The sequence below is a fragment of the Centroberyx gerrardi genome, chromosome 23, assembly GCF_048128805.1.
Source record: "Centroberyx gerrardi isolate f3 chromosome 23, fCenGer3.hap1.cur.20231027, whole genome shotgun sequence".
In the NCBI taxonomy this organism is placed as follows: domain Eukaryota; kingdom Metazoa; phylum Chordata; class Actinopteri; order Beryciformes; family Berycidae; genus Centroberyx; species Centroberyx gerrardi.
This window is the reverse complement of record NC_136019.1, coordinates 9,882,039-9,898,890: the sequence shown is the minus strand read 5'-3', so window position 1 is coordinate 9,898,890 and position 16,852 is coordinate 9,882,039. Positions and strand designations below refer to the sequence as shown.

Sequence of the window (16,852 nt, the reverse complement as noted above, 5' to 3'; positions counted from 1 at the left end):
GGATGAAGGCCACATGCCAAAACGTCTGCTTTACTAATGAATCATTGTTCCTGTACTGTGAGTCTCTTCTTTCCTAGTAAGGAGCTTATGTCCACAGCCCCGCATGCAGGGTGGGGTCCCATCGCTGTTTTCCTAGGGGGGAAGAGGCGGGAGGGGGACAGGTATCCCGAGAATGTCTTCCCCACTTCCCCGCTAAGTGGCAGCTACACTACTTAAAACCTGCTGATGGGATTGCGGGACTCCACCTAGGCTTAAGTCGCCGCTAAACCACATGAAACTCTCCGCAGACGGGCAGTGGCTGAGCGAGGATCAACGGCTCTGACAATGTGGCAGTCAACGCACCGTTTTGGGCAAGTAACAAAAGCAAACACACCTAAGGCTGGTTTTATGGCTTCTAAGCCTTAAATAACCACCTCTTATGAGCAGGAATAACAGGGGTGGGGGAGGATGGAGTGTGAGAATGAGAGAGAGAGAGAGAGAGAGCAAAAAACACAAGAGGAGAGTAAGGCGGTGAGAGAGTGAAGGAGTGTGAAAAAGAGATGATGAGAAACAGAGAGAGAAAGCAAGCTTTGAGGGGCAGATGATGAGGAAGACAGGAAGAGGTGGGAGGGAGGGAGGGAGGGAGAGAAGAAAAAAAAAGAGAGAAAAAAAACGCAGTCTTGACAGAAGCAACATGGCAGGATCACACAGCTATTTTTCATTCACACTCCTCTGCATTCGCACATGATTCCAAAGGCACCCAAGCCCCAAGGAAGCCTTCCAGCAAACACTGTTTGCCAATTTTTCAAACCTGTCACTCCCTTTCGGTGTATCAGCTTGTGCCGCACAAAGGGCCCTCCTCCTAGCGCTGTCGCTATTGTTGTTGTCATTGTGCCGACGCAAGGTAAACACGTGAGGCAGTGTCGTCCGTTTCCCCCACAATGCATCACTCTCAGATTACATTCAACGCGAGGCGACGAAGGAGGGAGGGACGCCGCGTATCTCACTTTTTCACACAAGCAGTTTGACAGCACACAATGGCCATGTAGCATATGTCAGTGGGTGTTGAGGAATAACACGAATGCCTGGAAATATGACTTGTGTATATAAGCAATGGTCGGAGCCATAAGTACGGAGAGGACATCAGAGATTGTAAACACCGCCTTGGCAGTTCAACAGCAGCGGTTTGCAGCGGCGCCGGCTGCTGTTGCTTGGCAATCCAAATCATTTTCCCTCTATCTTTCTCACTCTCGACCTTTTTACACCTTCTAGATGTTAATAAAAACAGCCGACCCTCAGACACTGTCTCGTCTAGAGTGAGCTACTCACTGAGGCCATAAAAAAAAAAAAAGAGACCTGGCCACTGCAGGCAGGTAAAATTTTGTCAGTAGCGAGCGTTAGGGGACCCGGTGTGGTTGATGCCTGAGGAATGTGTCTCCCACACGAACGCAGACACACACACACACACCCTTTTTGTATCTCTATGTTGCTCTCTCTCTCTCTCTCTCTTTCTCACACACACAACACACACAGGTGCACCCCCCCATTCACTGCCCCGAGTGTTCATTTTGAGCTCTGACATCGCGACAGGCGAGTCTAGAGAGACGCCGAGGCTAGTAATCAAACGGGAGCCACTATATGCACCTAAAGGCACTCACCATGGCAGCCTCTCCCTGCTTCAGACTACGGTGAGTAATATTACGTTAAAGAAAAAAAAAAAAAATCGAATATTCTTCTTCCACTGTAGCCTGGCAATCTCTTTCAAAGTCCACTGCTTTCAGTGTGTGGATATGTGCGGGTTAATATTTCATATTTGATTAAAATTTGCATTCGTTGGAGTAATGGTGTCGTGTTGAACCCTTACCTGCTCACTCCGGATATGGGTGTCGGCCAAATGCCTATAAATGGAAATGGAAATGTAAGGGCCAAAAAAGGTGACAACGCATATCGTTAGGGTGTGTAAATACACCAAGCAAACATGTCAAAACACCCCAGGCGCTCTCCAGGGCAATTCCGCAGAAGCGTACAATCAGACACATTCATGTCATCACATAGGGTAAGTCCCACTTCATTAGGCCACATGCGTGCCAAGAGTCATTACAGTGAAGAGTTACTCTCGAGTTAAACGCACACACACACACGCAAACCTACTTGAGTTCATTCCTGTCATTCCAGCTTCAAGCTGTGGACTGATGGGTTGTCTGCATACTTCTGAATAACATCGGGTGCTTCACATTTCTTTGCCCCCCATTCTACGCACACACACACGCGCACGCACACACACACACACACACACAGCTTAGTCGTTCAGTCTATTCCTCATGCACGAGCAAATATTTACTGAACACACCTCCTTTTTGATCCTTGACACCGGTTCCTTTAATCTGTCTGAATGGATTCATTGCTATTCACCCATCGCACTCCTCAGATATGGGATGAAATATACAAGACTTGTTTCATTTGTCTCTAAGATTCATGGATGTTTGATACTCTGGGCTGTTTGACAACACTGGATTCCAGCGCGGCACATCATATCAATAATGCACTTGACCTTGCAAGGCACGTCTTCTCTCTGAAGGGCCGGATGTGTGCCTCAAATCATTTTGAATGCTTTTGTTTAGCCACATCAAGCTCATTCTCCTCTCTGCTGGCTCAAAAGATATGGTGCACATATTGGATTTCAAAGCTCTTTACCCCAGTTGCCCAACATTTAGCAGATTCACCAGATAAGGACAGATGAAGGAAATGGTTAACTAGCAACTCCACCAGACTTGAGGTGGAGCCAAAATACTGGCAAACAGTACAATAGGCCGTGAGTTAAAGAGCAAAGTATTGTGCAGCCACTGATGTTCTCTCACTGTCTAATTTGATCTCATGAATCAAGAACTCAAAGGGGGGAGGGCAGTAAATTGCGGGTCCCCAAGGAGATGTGACACAGGGAAGAGATGAGCCCATTGTAGTGGAGCAATGGCTGCCAATTTAGCGTTCAGGGACCTTCATCTTTGAAATGCTCCCTACTTGTCCAGGTGGCTCTATCAAAAGAGTTTAGTGGAACATGACGTTCCCACGCCTCATCCAACACTGGGCCAACATTATTAGAATACCGTGACATTTTTTGGGAGAACGTTGCCGCTGAGCTCCGCTGTTGGCAGTAATGTGTCTGAATTACCGGGTACAAGCAAGATGAGAGAGCAGCGAAACCCTTTGAAAAAAGTCCAGGCGTATGGCCATGGGAGAAGTTGCAGAGATCACCGTTGGGGCGGGCGGGCGGGGGGGGGGGAGCGGTGGAGGTGTATTACCATAGTAACGGCGGATAGCCCACCAAGGATTCCCGAGCAAACACAGGCATACGGTTTGAGCAGCGACTGAGGACCCTCGCCAGTATGCCTCCTTGTTCAAACAAAATCACGCTGGCACGGATAACACTGGCGTCTTAAAACATAAATTACAAGGTCCCCAATTGTCATGTCATGTCCCCAATTCACTGGGAGAGGAGGCTGCTCCGGGAAAAGAAAGGCTTATTCAAAGAGATTCAAAAGAGTAGACACACACATGCACACACCCTGACGTAAATCTTTCAAATGTGGGTGAGGGGGGGGAGGCGGGGGGGGGGGTTTGCTTGGGGATCAGAACGCGCATGTTAAGCACATTCGCGGCGACATCAAACGATCGGCGCGATTGGCTTCACGGGGGGAAAGTCATCTGCGCTCCTCAAACATTTGCCGCAACACCCGCGGAATTCTGATGGTGATTAAACAGAAAGTCGGCGTCTTCCCTCCGCGTCCGGCCGGGGATCTCCACGACACACTCGGAAATGTCACCCATGCAGGCACTTAGCCGCTTGTCAAAGCCGCTATGAGCTCCCTCACGTCACCAGTTCATAAGAGCCCTTCACTGTGATAGGCTTATTTTTTACACTTATGTTCACAGCAGTTTGCCTCATTCCAGTGAAGTCTGTTATTAATATATCATTATGGACAGATTAAATGTTAGGAATCTGACATTAAGTGGAGCTTATTAAGCAATGGCTGGGTTTGGAATAAAGTTAAGGTAAAATAGCCAAAACCTGGTAGTGTGTGAGACTAGTGCATTAAGCGGCTTTGTTTACTATTATTCTAATCATTTTACCGCCCCCAGACTTGTCAATTTGATTGATATCCCTGCCTTTCCCCCAATCCCAGACCTCATCAACCTAGAACCCGAACGGCAACAAATGTAACAACATTCCCTATTTTCACCACCTCTGTGGGCTAACTCTCCCTCAAGGCACTTCTCACCACTGAATCCACTCTGTAATTTACAATTGGCTATTGTGTCCCAAGTGTTGCATTGGACCAACCCAGAGTAAATGAACCATGTCAAAGACCAGTCTTTCAGTCTTGATTACATCCCCCCCTTCCTCTCCTTCCATAATTGCAGCAAACTGAGCAAAAGCCTCGACTCAGAACGTGCTATTATTCAAGCACCTGGGTTTGAGCTCGCCCACTCAGTCGCAACCAAAATGGCCGATGTTCTTTGCCAGTGGGCAGTTTGATTGACTATTTGTAGTTGTTACTAAGAACATTGTTGCTGGGAAGACAGAGGGAGGAAAAAAGGAGGACTCCATCTCCCAAGATACTGTGAGAAAAAGAGTAAAAGGTGAAACCAAAGCTAGATAATAAACAGGCTATAGGGCAAGGTGCTGCAAATCAATACCTGAAACCATATTAAATGGCTGGAGCTCTTCCATCCACAGTAGAATTTGTCTGGCTAAAGCCTGCATTACAGTCATCTCCACTATATATTGCAATTTCCAACAGTGGAGGCCTATGGGAATATACAGCATATGAAGACCTGTGAGTAACTACACACAGCTTAGTCTGGCAACAAGCACACAAATAGAGCTCCACTGCAGCAGAAAATGTCCATCTTAAGATTTGATTTGTCTTAAAAGAAGTGGAGAAATCTGCCAGTGGAGTGAGATAGTCTCACTTGTTTCCAATGCAGTTTCACTTGATTGAAGATTTTTTGTTAAATAAGTGACGGTATCGTGCAATAGGGCAGATCGCGCCAATAATATCAAGATACTGTCACACAATTCAAGAAAATTCTTGCTGCACAGAACAACAAGTGAATTTATCTCACCTCACTGGCAGTTTACCCACATTTTTTTTTTTATTTATGAAATAGCTTATGCCCCTTTTTCAGGATATCCTCCTTATCCTCCTTTGCTATATGACATAAATCCATGGTATAAATTATAGTGAGTAGGAACACATTGTGATGTAAGATACATAAAAATTGTGGAAATCCTTTCAAGAAAACGGCACAGCCCCAGTGAGAAAACGTACAACTATACCTTGTTTTCTGACAGCATAAAGAGAGCGGAGGAAAACACAGGCCGAGAAAGAGACAAATTGAAAAATTAGCATTTTTGAAAGGGCTGGTTGGACTTCATATTTCAGTTGATTTGATAGCAGCTAGCTTGCGAGGCCGCTCGTAACTCCAGCTGCCCCGTGACCTTCATTCTTCAGCAGGCAGGCAGGCAGACTCCTCCAGCCTTTGACAAGATTTATCGGGCCCGGCTAATAGCCTGCTCTCTCCCAGGTAAGGCCTCATCGATACAGGGGCTTCTCCTGCCCCTGTGAGCGCCGTGCTAATGAATATTTCTGCTGCCTCACACTCTGCTACAGACTTTTACACAGTTGTGTGTGTGTGGTATGTTCGCATGTTTGTGTGTTTTAACCCTTATTCAATTTAATCAAGTTGACTAAAAGCACATCCGTATTTACAGCAACGTCCTGGGAAGTGATTGCAAGGGGATGGATGGTTACTTGCACATTCACATCTGTGGCACTAGAGTTACAAGTGCCTTGCTCAATGGCACTTCAATGGTAGGTGCTGAGCGCCAAGAGAGCGCCTCACTCCACCCACCCAGCCTGTCCTGGGACGAAAACAGGTGACCTTACAGTTTGCCCAGTTGCCCCTGTGCGCACGTGTGTGGAGAGTATATGTAATAACCAGACACACGTACAAATATAATGAACTGCAATCCTTGTATAAACAGGCATGGCACAGGCACACACACACACACACACAGGATATTGAAACCCTCTCAGGCATGTCGCTGTGTTTGTGCCTGGTGTGCAGGATGATGGAGAGGCTGAACTGTGGAGGCCCCGTTTGCTCTCCTCCCCAGCCCTCGCAGGATCCACACACACACGCACACACACACACACACACATTCATACTATACACGCACACGCATTAGCACACCAACGTACACCCCCTTACCCGCACACATACACACACACACATGCTGAGTACACATGCGCAAACTTTCACACAGGTCCCCCCAGGCTTTGATGGATGGTCGGTGAGCGCTCTACCTCCTGTTTCATACACATATAATCTCATTTGGGGGCCACATGGTGGGCGCCACACCAAAACAGGGCTAATAGAAGCAGTCAAGCTGTCCTATTCCTCCTCTTCCCAAGTCAAGTCATATCCATTATACTCAGAGACGGCTGCTTAGCAAATATGTATGAGCGGTGCCTGTTAATAAAAAGCTATATCCTTTGGACAAAAAACGCTAGGCTTTCGGATGCATTATTTATCCTGGCCAACTCTTAATGCGGCTTATGCAGTCAGGAGATCTCAGCGCATCTTAATATTTCAATACAAAGGAAGAAGGTGAAGAAATTGGTGCCAAAGCCAAAAGGAGTAACTACGTGGGAAGTATGTGTGTATGAGAGAGAGAGAGGGAGGGAGAGAGAGATAGAACAGGTGTGTGTCTGTCAGGGCCTGAAAAAAATCAATTTGAACCTGAACCCGAGGTGAAGGTTGTATCTATTAAAAACGCTCCGATTACACTGTTGAACTTATTAACTTTTTCCCCTGTCAGCACAGTGGTGTGTATGCATACAAACACACACACACACACACACACACACACACACACACACACACACACAGACCTACCTATCATCTCACCAACGCCAGCCTCTACCCTCTGTCTGTCTGGGAAACAACATGTCAGTCAAAGTGTCTTTTTTCACCTGTCGGCTCTCTTCATAAACAAGTTCACTTTACGCTAAGGAGCTTTTCAGTTGGCTGCCAGCGCAAAGGGTGGCACTTAGGGGTAAATTATGGATCAAAGTGTCAGCCTTTCATGGCTCTTATTCTCATTTTCATGAAGGACGTGTGTGACAACATGGCCGGCGCTGGACGGGGGTTTAAATCGCCGCCCCTTGACGGGGGGCCACGGACCCTGTTGGCAGTTCCCTTGACACCCTGGCACCCATGTGAGTCACACTGACAGGGAGTGATTCATCTGCCACGATGTTCCGTTACACAGTGTGAAAGAGAGAGAGAGAGAGAGAGAGAGAGAGAGAGAGAGAGAGAGGCATGCACACAAACACACCGACATACAACATACACTGCATATGCGCACACTTTGCTAGCCTCAGTATCCGACGCGTTGTGAAATCTCTGCAATGAAATTCAAAAATTTCAGCGAAGATAAGTAGAAATGAAAACACCCCTCCTGCCAACAACATGCTTCAACCTGTCTGAATCAACATCAAGAGAACAAATGGCCCGTGACCTTCTGTGCAAAACAACAACAAAAAATCACATTATTATGGGACTGACTCCGCCAGACAATTTTGCAATTTTGATGAGGAACAGCGGGTCTGCCACCATTGTTTTGCCCGTTAGTCTCACAAACAACAAGCCTTATGTCTGATCCATGTTGCGATCCAACTCGCCGACAGAGGACTATTCCCTAGGGTTGTATGGCGGTAGAGCTAAGTGATGTTCTCATTTAGTTGGCTCTGCATAGCTTCAACAGTCAATACAGAGGGACAGCTATAGAGAAAACAACAAGGCTAGCATAGCATATCATAGACATCGGGAGCCTTGTAAAAGTCAATTTACTGTACAAACCCCCCCCCCCCCCCCCCCCTAACAATCGCCGTGAAAAACAAGTCGGCAATGTGGTGAGTACGCTGTGATTGATAGTGCCACAGGAAAGGATAATCTGCAAATATAAATCAGCTTTTTCCTGGTGAGTTCTATCTAATGCGATCGCTGCCGAGTATGAAATGAAATTCCATTTTCGATGACATCAAATTGAAAGAAGCGGCGAGAAGAAGGTGGCATCCTCGACACTGCCACTTACAATCAGCAGCGCAGAGAGCAATCAAGGTGGCATGCGGCTGAAATGTCTTGTCTGTTCCTTCCCTCACTCCCCCTTTCTCTGTCTTTCAGCATCTTATCATGACAAATGTTGCGGATGAGTTGGAGCATCTTCAGCTTCTTCAATCATGACTATTTATTTTCATGCGAAGCCAACAGGGCTCGCTGACAAATTTATTGTGCGCTCAGAACAGAGAGAGGAATAGAGAGGAAGAGAGAGGAAAATGAAAAGAGAAAGTCAGAGAAATGGAAGTGGAGGAATAATTTTCACGGCTTCGTCTATAAATAAAGGAAGCAAAGAAAAGCTTCTCCGGTGTTAGAATATTACGCACTGTAATATAGCATAAGGTGTAACAACCGACTATTGCAGTGACCTCTCTCTCTCTGACTTTCTCTCTCTCGCCAGTTCTGCCTGCGTATCAGGTAAGTCTAATCCTTAAATTAGTAATTGCCCTACAGCTAATGCATTCAAATCACCAAACCAAATTATACCAGAAAATGCTGCCCGCTGCAATTTCACGAGTATTACTCTGCACTCTCACTCCTTCCATTTGCTTTCGGAACATAAACAACAAGCCTGAGCAGCCGTAGATTGAATTAAGCCATGATAGATCCAAGACAATTTTGATAAAATTAGCCACAGTTGGTGGTACGCAGCACCACACCAAAGACAAGTGCTAATAATAATGTAGCAATAAAGAAACTAGCTGATCTCACTGCACACCATCTCACTTCCAGATGTTTGTATTTTATATTTGATATCCTTAATTCCAGTGAAGTTGCTATTACAGTGCTGTTATCATATTTGTTTTCCCAGGTGAAACTTCACTGCTTATTCACATGTCTCACACCCTTAGAAACTTTACACTGCCATTAGCGTATTGAAGTTCTATCTATGGCACGATTTGCATTGCAACAACAGGTGTTGTTCTGCAGGCATTGCTCTCTCTAACCATAAGTTGACCTGTATCAGCGGCCGTGGGAGGGGGGGCTGACCAAACACGATAAAGCCCCGGTGGAACCTCTTATCAAGTAATTACCTTATTGAGCTCAACGAGTGACTGACTGCCTCAACGGTTTCAAAGATAAAATCGTGCGAGCGCCAACAGGGGAGCTTGGTGCTTGCAAAACACAAGTGGTGATGAATGCCAAAGAAAAAGCTCAAGAGGTACAAAGAGGTCTACAGAATGATGGCAATTTGCCGCCTCCTCCATACAGGTGTTCATATAAATCTGTGGATTCTACCATGCAGAGTCTGCAGACAATTGATATTCAGGGTCACCGGGGGTGTGCAAGTGTAAATTAAGTCTATTGTGGCTTTTCCTAGGTGTTTAGATGGCTACATTTGTAGGTGAGAACAAATGAGGCCAGAGGCAAATACTGTATTTCCATATTGGTTTCCTGATCTGCACGGAGCCTGAAGGACAGTCGCATCCTATGTTTTGGCCACAAACACCATCCAGGTCACCTCCATTTGCATGGTGATATTGTTTGTCCGGTGATACTGCGGCGGGGTGAGAATATGCCCTATGCAAATCAGTCGCTCCACGACCGCATTAAGCTGGTGCTGGAAAGGTTGCAGTTACGAGAAGGCACAGGAGGAACAGCTGGCCGGGGCGCGGGAGGTGAGCACTCGGGCCGGGCCGAGGGCAACGTCCAGTCATGCTAGCTGCATCAACCCCGAGGCAAGATAACCTGGGATAAGTGTGCGGACTGGGGCTATGCCTGCCCTCGGGGGCTGTGCTGTGAAAGCATGGAATACAAGCTGCTCTGACTCACCACTGATTAAAAGTGATCCACCTGGGCACAACTGGCTCTTTGAAGTGCAATGATAAAACAAAAACCGATGGCTTGTGCTAATTCGACGGCTCAGTGATTTCATTCCTCACTACATTATGGTTGGACAGCGTGATTTTTTGGCACCGGGCAGAGTAGAAATTACTGCCAAAAGTAATAAAGCTAAGTGTTCTGCTGTTAAGTGCATGCACTGATTATCAGTCTTCAAATACAAGGGTTGAACACAGGCATGTGGGGAGCAGACCTTAGCATATATTGTTGTAGCAGCACAGAGCAAAACAAAGGCAAAAAGTATGGATAAGAATCCAATCAGTGGAGTTACAGGAAGGGATGAAATGTCAGGTCTGTCACCCCTCCTGTTCTGGCTCTCGACAGCTGCTGGGTGACATGCTGGCTTCTCCCTCACAGTTCGCTCAGCTTAATGACTGTTTAAATGTCTGACGGGCTAAAAAGAAAGGCTCTCCTCGCCGATAAACTCCCTCGGTTGCCTGGTTACCTGCCCGAGCAGGCTGCCTGTGCAGTTATTGTAAGATTAGGTAGGCGAGGAGCAATGGAAGAGAGAGACGGAACCCGATACCTCAGAGCTTACAGTCAATGGGCAGTACCATTCTCTCTCTCTCTCTCTCTCTCTCTCTCTCTCTCTCTCTCTCTCTCTCTCTCTCTCTCTCTCTCTCTCTCCCTCCCTCTCTCACTTTACCCCCAACCCCAACTCCCTTGTGAAACAGTAGGAACCATTCTCTATACCGCTAACAGGGCTGTCTTTCTTGTGCCTGCCTCTATCTCTCCTCACAGACAGATAGGGAGAGAGGGAATGGTAAAAGAGAAGGGTTTGTGGGTGTGTGTGGTGAGAAGATGGACAGAGAGAGAGAGAGAGCGAGAGAGAGAGAGATGTCATTCCTTGTCATAAATCTTAACCTTAATCCCCTTAAAGGCTTTGAATCTCATTTGTAGTCATAAAAAATATGTAATAAAAAATGACGTATCAAAATTTAGATATAAACTCAATAATAGGATGAAATTTGGAATAGCAATACCTAATCCAACGAGATCAATTTCATGTTAAGGGTTCTAAAATTGACATTTAGGTATATTAATAATTCTTCTAAATGAAACACACACACACACACACACACACACACACACTCTACATCATAATTTGTAACTGCAAATGCAGACCGTATATAAATTGCGCCTTTATTTGTCTAACTGTAGCACATAAGTGTCCTTGAGTGCTTTATTATGTCTTTAGCCGTACATCCCCTTACCTCACAACAAAATATTTTTAGATGCAGCGTCACTAAAAGCAAGAGCATGACCGCTTCACTACTTAATCTAATATAGAGGTGGCTGTTTAATACCATAATTGGAGCACATGAACACACCCCTTCTTCTCAATTAGCTCTCTTATGCAGCCATTAAATTAGGTCCTATTCACCTCAACTGAATGTGTCAACAGTATTTGATTACTGAGCCTGAGGGATATACAAAACAATTTGAATACTTGCTATCTATTGTATATTGAATACCCAACCAGCATCACCAGACAACAATAAACATAGCTGATATTGCTCAATAGGCCACTGAGGACTTTCTTTATAAGTCGCTTACAGTTTGAGCATAAAGTAGCCAAGAACCACAAGAAAATACTATCTCGGAATGTAGCCACTGTGCATTATGGCGATGAGTGTGTGTTGAACTGCTCCGTACAGATTGAGTTTTTCCCAAGGCCCTGTATTATAACAAATGGACAGTCCATAAAAGTCACCGCAGCATTTATGTAAAAGGTAAATAAATAATTATATAAGTGGAGCATAGTGACACACAATACATGCTGCTGCCGCAGCACCAAATAGAGTGCCCTTTTAATTATGCAGGAGACATCCGAAAGCAACAGCACTCCTCACACTCTGGGAAGCAGCTCACTGAATACACCATATTAGAAGCTGTTAGAGACAGAGCAAGGAAAGAGAAGGGAGAGAAGTAAGGGGAAGGGGGGCAACGAGTTGAGAAGAGAAATAGCAAGAGGGAGGGGAGAGGGATATAAAGAGAGGCGAGAGTGGAGATTAAAAAAGAAAGACACTGCAAGGAAAAAGGAGGCAAGGAAGAGTGCAGAATTGCAAGGGGTATGATGGAGGAGACTGAAACAGGGAGAGAGAAAGAGAGAAAAAGAAATGCAGAGGGAAAAACTGGCAGCATTGGTGGAAGGACGGGATGCAAAGGCAGATACAGTGTCAAAAGAGTGTAAGGAAAAATATGGGCATAGAATATAACAACATGAACAAAGAGATAGGAAAAAAATCTGGAGGAAGAAAAGGAGCAAAACAAAAAAACAAAAATAACAGAGAGGACCCAGTTGTGTGCTGTGAGAGAACAGCACTCCAGAATGCTAAAGGAGTAGCTGCTTACACCAAGTAAGAGAACGATCAATAATGCATTAGACTGCCATAGAAAACACATAAAACAATAGAGTAAGTGTTCTTTTCCCGGAAAAAGCAAATCAAGAAGACTGACTTCATTATGTATTAACCTTGCTTCAACCCATTTGGGTCCAACAGTGCAAAAAGGGGCAAAAACAATAAAGATGTGAATAGATGAATTCACGCAATCCCTAGAATATTAATATCATGCCATGCCGCCTAAAGATTTTTACATTGCAAATGGTAGCAAAGAGCTGCTGAGGAGAAATGGAGAAGAAGAAAAAAAAGACAAGAGACATAACGATAATTGGAGGGTAGAGGAGAATAAAAGAGTAAAATAAATACAGGTCGATGAGAGAAGAAATGAAGATATGAAGAAGGAGACATGGGTGCAAAGAAACGAGATGCAGATGGATACGGGAGGTGGTATAAAAAGGGTCAATTTCACTGCTAGGTCAGTGAATTGATGCAGACGCTGAAGTGCAGAAGAATGTTAATATGACCTCCTGCCCAGATGTTCCTACTCAAGCCGAGTCAGACTCTGTAAAACACGACACTGCAGCTAGCATTCCTTACAAAGCCATGTGTGTGCTGCATTCTCAATGTCTAGCTTTCGTCCCTCTCTCTTGTTTTTTTTTTTACTTTCACAGGAAGAAAAGGTAGCCTTGTCACAAAGAGAGGGCAGGGCAGGGCTTGACATAGCTGAGGGGAGTGTAGCTCCCTTGCCGCGCTCCCTTCTGGGATAAAATAACTGCAAACCAAACCCTTATGTGAGCTGTCTACAACACTCTGACACATATGTGCCAAGGTTAGTAGTTGTGACACCCCTGTCGGAAAAGGCAGCCTCAACACATGCCATGATAAAAGTGAAAAAGCTGGATGTGCTTAGTCGAGACGTAACAATACCCCTTCGTAAGCTAATCTACCCCCTTCTCTTCCCTTTCAATATTACATGTGAATGGCACTCCAAACCAAAACAGATCAATACCGCTAACTTGACACACATTAGCACCATAAAGGCAACAAGACTACTGAGACTAGCCCTGTCAGAAAGCATTATGGTAGAGAGAACACTAAGAGGGAGAAACAGAAGACATTTAAGAGTAGAGGAGGAGAAAAAAAAGAACATGGAGACAATGTGTCTTCTTACCTGTTTGTTGTACTTGTTGATAGTTTGACTGCTGTATTCAGAGCAGTGGTCAGATCCAAGGGAAATGTTATCTCCGGTGCCAACAAAGGTATTGGCAGGGGGCAGGTCCTGAACTGCCTGGTGCTTTTTACCAGCTGTTGGTGACTGCGGGTGAAGCTGCACGGTGGGGAGTGGTGAACTGGACTTGTAGTGCCTGGCCAGATCTGGGCTCCCAGGCCCTCCGTTGACCGAACGGTAACGGCCCATTCCGGGACTGTCCGACAGCTTCTCATTAACACCATCATAACGCTGGCCGTTGGGTTTGGAGGCCTCTACAGTGACGATGCTGCTATAGAGTGGTTGTTTGGATTTCTGTTTCTTCTTGTCTTTCTTGGGCTTCTTGGACTTGTCGTGCTGCTGTGGCGTGAAGAAGTCCTCATGATCCTTCTTGCCGGCCTCATAGCCATTCTTATTCTTGGGGCGGCAGTAACGGGCCATGACAACAATGAGGATGATGAGGATGACCGTCATGATGCCTGACACCACACCGATGACAATGCTTAACCGCTGTTTGCCCAGGTCATAGTTGGGGTCACCGGCGATGTTGGTGTTGAGAGAAGTGCTCAGGCTCTTGGCCACCTGGGCCTCTACAACTGTAGAATTGGAAAGCGTCTCATTAACATACACGTGAACCAATGTGGTGGTGCTCTGTGAGGGCTGTCCACTGTCGTTCACCTGGACCACCAGTCTGTGAAGGCCATAATGCTTCTGCTCCAGCTTTCCCACTAGTGAGATGACCCCACTGCCCCCATCAATCTCAAACAACTTGAAGGGGTTGCCACCAATAATGCTATAATTCAGGTCTGCGTTGATCCCAGTGTCAGTGTCGGTGGCTATGACAGTTCTGACCACAGTTCTGATGTTACTGGATGGAGGGAGAAGGGTGTAGGAACTGTTTATTGGGAAGGTGACCGTTGGCGCATTGTCATTTTCATCCATGACAAAGAGTGACACTGTGGCAGTGGCTGACCTGGGAGGGTCACCTCCATCCACAGCCTTGACACGGAATGTATATGTGGTTTTCTGCTCACGGTCAAAGGACAGGGTGGAGAAAATAGTTCCAGTATCATTCTCAATAGAGAAGATATCCTCCTCTTCCTCAATGAAAAGACTCATCTCTGCATTTTGGCCTTTATCTGCATCAATCACTGTAACCATGCCAACTGGGCTGTTTGGCTCAAGGTTCTCTTTGACATAGAAGGTGAACACATCCTGCATGAACTTTGGTTCATTGTCATTCTTATCGGCCACAAGGACAACCACTGTTGCAGAGCCTTGTAGTATGGGCATGCCCTTATCTTTGGCTATCACTTTGAATTCGTAGCGCTCCGTTTGCTCTCTATCCAGAATGGTGTTTACTCTGATGTCTCCACTGTCTGCATCGATAGAGAAAATCCCATTTACTGATGAGTCCAGGGAATAGGCTATTTCAGCGTTCTTCCCACTATCTGCGTCAATGGCTGCCACAGTTGTCACCCTCTCGCCAGGGGCATTGTTTTCTGGAAACGACACCTCTACTACGCTCTGGCTGAAGATAGGAGGGTTGTCGTTGGTGTCGCCCACTTTGACGATAAGAGAGTTATTACTTGCCAGACTGGGGCTTCCAGAGTCCACAGCCACTATGACCACATTGTATTCCTGTGTGGCCTCGTAGTCCAGTGGTGCAGAGGTGTGGAGAAAATATTTCTTTTTATTCTGCTCACCCTCCATCTCACTGGCTGGTTTGAGCTGAAAGGGCACATCCCCTACCACTGTGCAGGTCACTATGCCATTTTCCCCCTGGTCCCGGTCCGACACCTGAACTAAGGCAATGGGTGTGTCTACCACCACATCCTCAGCCACGTTGGCTACCCCATCTTTCAAGAAAATGCGTCCAATTTTCCGTATCTCAATGGCGGGAACATTGTCATTCTCATCCTTGATGTTCAACACCACAGTTGCCTTGTCCATTTTTGGCGGCTGGCCACGGTCACGGGCCATTACCGTGAACCTCAGTTGGCTCACTTCTTCACGGTCAATGCGGTGCAACACACTCAGCCACCCTGTGCTCTCATCCAACCTCAGGAGCCTCCTCACTGACTCTGTGGCTGCCCCAAACACATACTCTATTTGACCATTGACCCCCACGTCTGCGTCAGCTGCTTTGAGCTGCAGGATGGGGGCACCAGGAGAGCTGTTTTCTGGTAGGTCAGCCTCATACACGCTCTTCTCAAACCGAGGGCTGTTGTCATTCACATCAGTGATCATCACCCTCAGAATGGCCTGTGATGAGCGAGGGGGGTCTCCTCCATCCCTAACACGCAGTGTGAGCTCATAGGAGTCTCTCTGCTCCCTATCCAGGGCCCCTTTAATGATGAGTTGAGGCTGCTTCTCCCCGTCAGTAGTGTCAGCAACTTGCAGTTCAAAGACGCTGCTCCTGCTTGCCCCATCATCAAATCTCCTCTTGCCTGAGTATGAATCCCCGTTGTCTCGACCCCCGGAAGAGCCCAAGCGTCTTGAGTTCTCCCCATTGTCCTGAATAAGCTCATATCTCTCTATTCCATTTCTGCCAAAATCTCTGTCTGTGGCTGTGGGCAATAGATAAAGGGTTCCAATAGGTCTGTTCTCCTCCACAGACAGTGTGAGGACAGGGGACGGGAAAGATGGAGTGTTATCATTTATGTCTAATATGATGACTTTTCCTTCAAAGAGGTCGACCCAGCTCTGGGCCGGTCCGATTACTGACACTTCAAAATCTATGAAACACTCATTTTCATCGAATATCATTTGGCACTGCTGTAATTTTTCACGGTCTATCCGCCTCTCATTGGTGGTAAGCTCGCCGGTTATGTTGTCTATTTTTAAAAAATCAGAGCCGGACTCGAGCGTGAATGTCACCTCGCCGGACCCGGCAACGATGCCCAGGTCGGCAGCTACGTTCCCTATCCTGACATCGGCGGGTCCCTCTTCGGCCAAACGGTACCGGAGCACTTGCTTGGCAGCGGGTTGATGCACAAACTGCAGGATGAGCATACAATAGCACAAATAGTCCACTGCACCAGTAGTCCTCATTGTTCTTTCCCGAAAAAGATTCACTTAGATTTGCAAAAATGATAATAATGAATTTAATCACTACTCGAATGTCTTAATATGGAAATCAGATTTCGTTTTCATCTAGAGCAAGCCCTCTGTTTCGGGATGCGTGAGACTTCATCCTCCGGATGCCTTCCTACATCGCTCCCACTGCAGTGAATAGCAGCAAGTGTACGGGCTTTCCTCTTTCCTCTGCTTTTCCTCAAGCACTGGATTTTAG

The 16,852-nt window shown here is 46.3% G+C and overlaps 1 protein-coding gene across 1 annotated transcript in view; it reads right to left on the bottom strand.

Annotated features, from left to right (window-relative positions):
* LOC139927635 (protocadherin-7) overlaps positions 1–16,611 on the bottom strand; it is a 109,835-nt gene extending 93,224 nt beyond the window's left edge. The window contains exon 1 of the mRNA XM_071919836.2: positions 13,522–16,611. Coding sequence (XP_071775937.1) covers positions 13,522–16,611 — 3,090 coding nt within the window. The remainder of the gene's footprint in view (positions 1–13,521) is intronic.
* Positions 16,612–16,852: the final 241 nt, after the last annotated feature.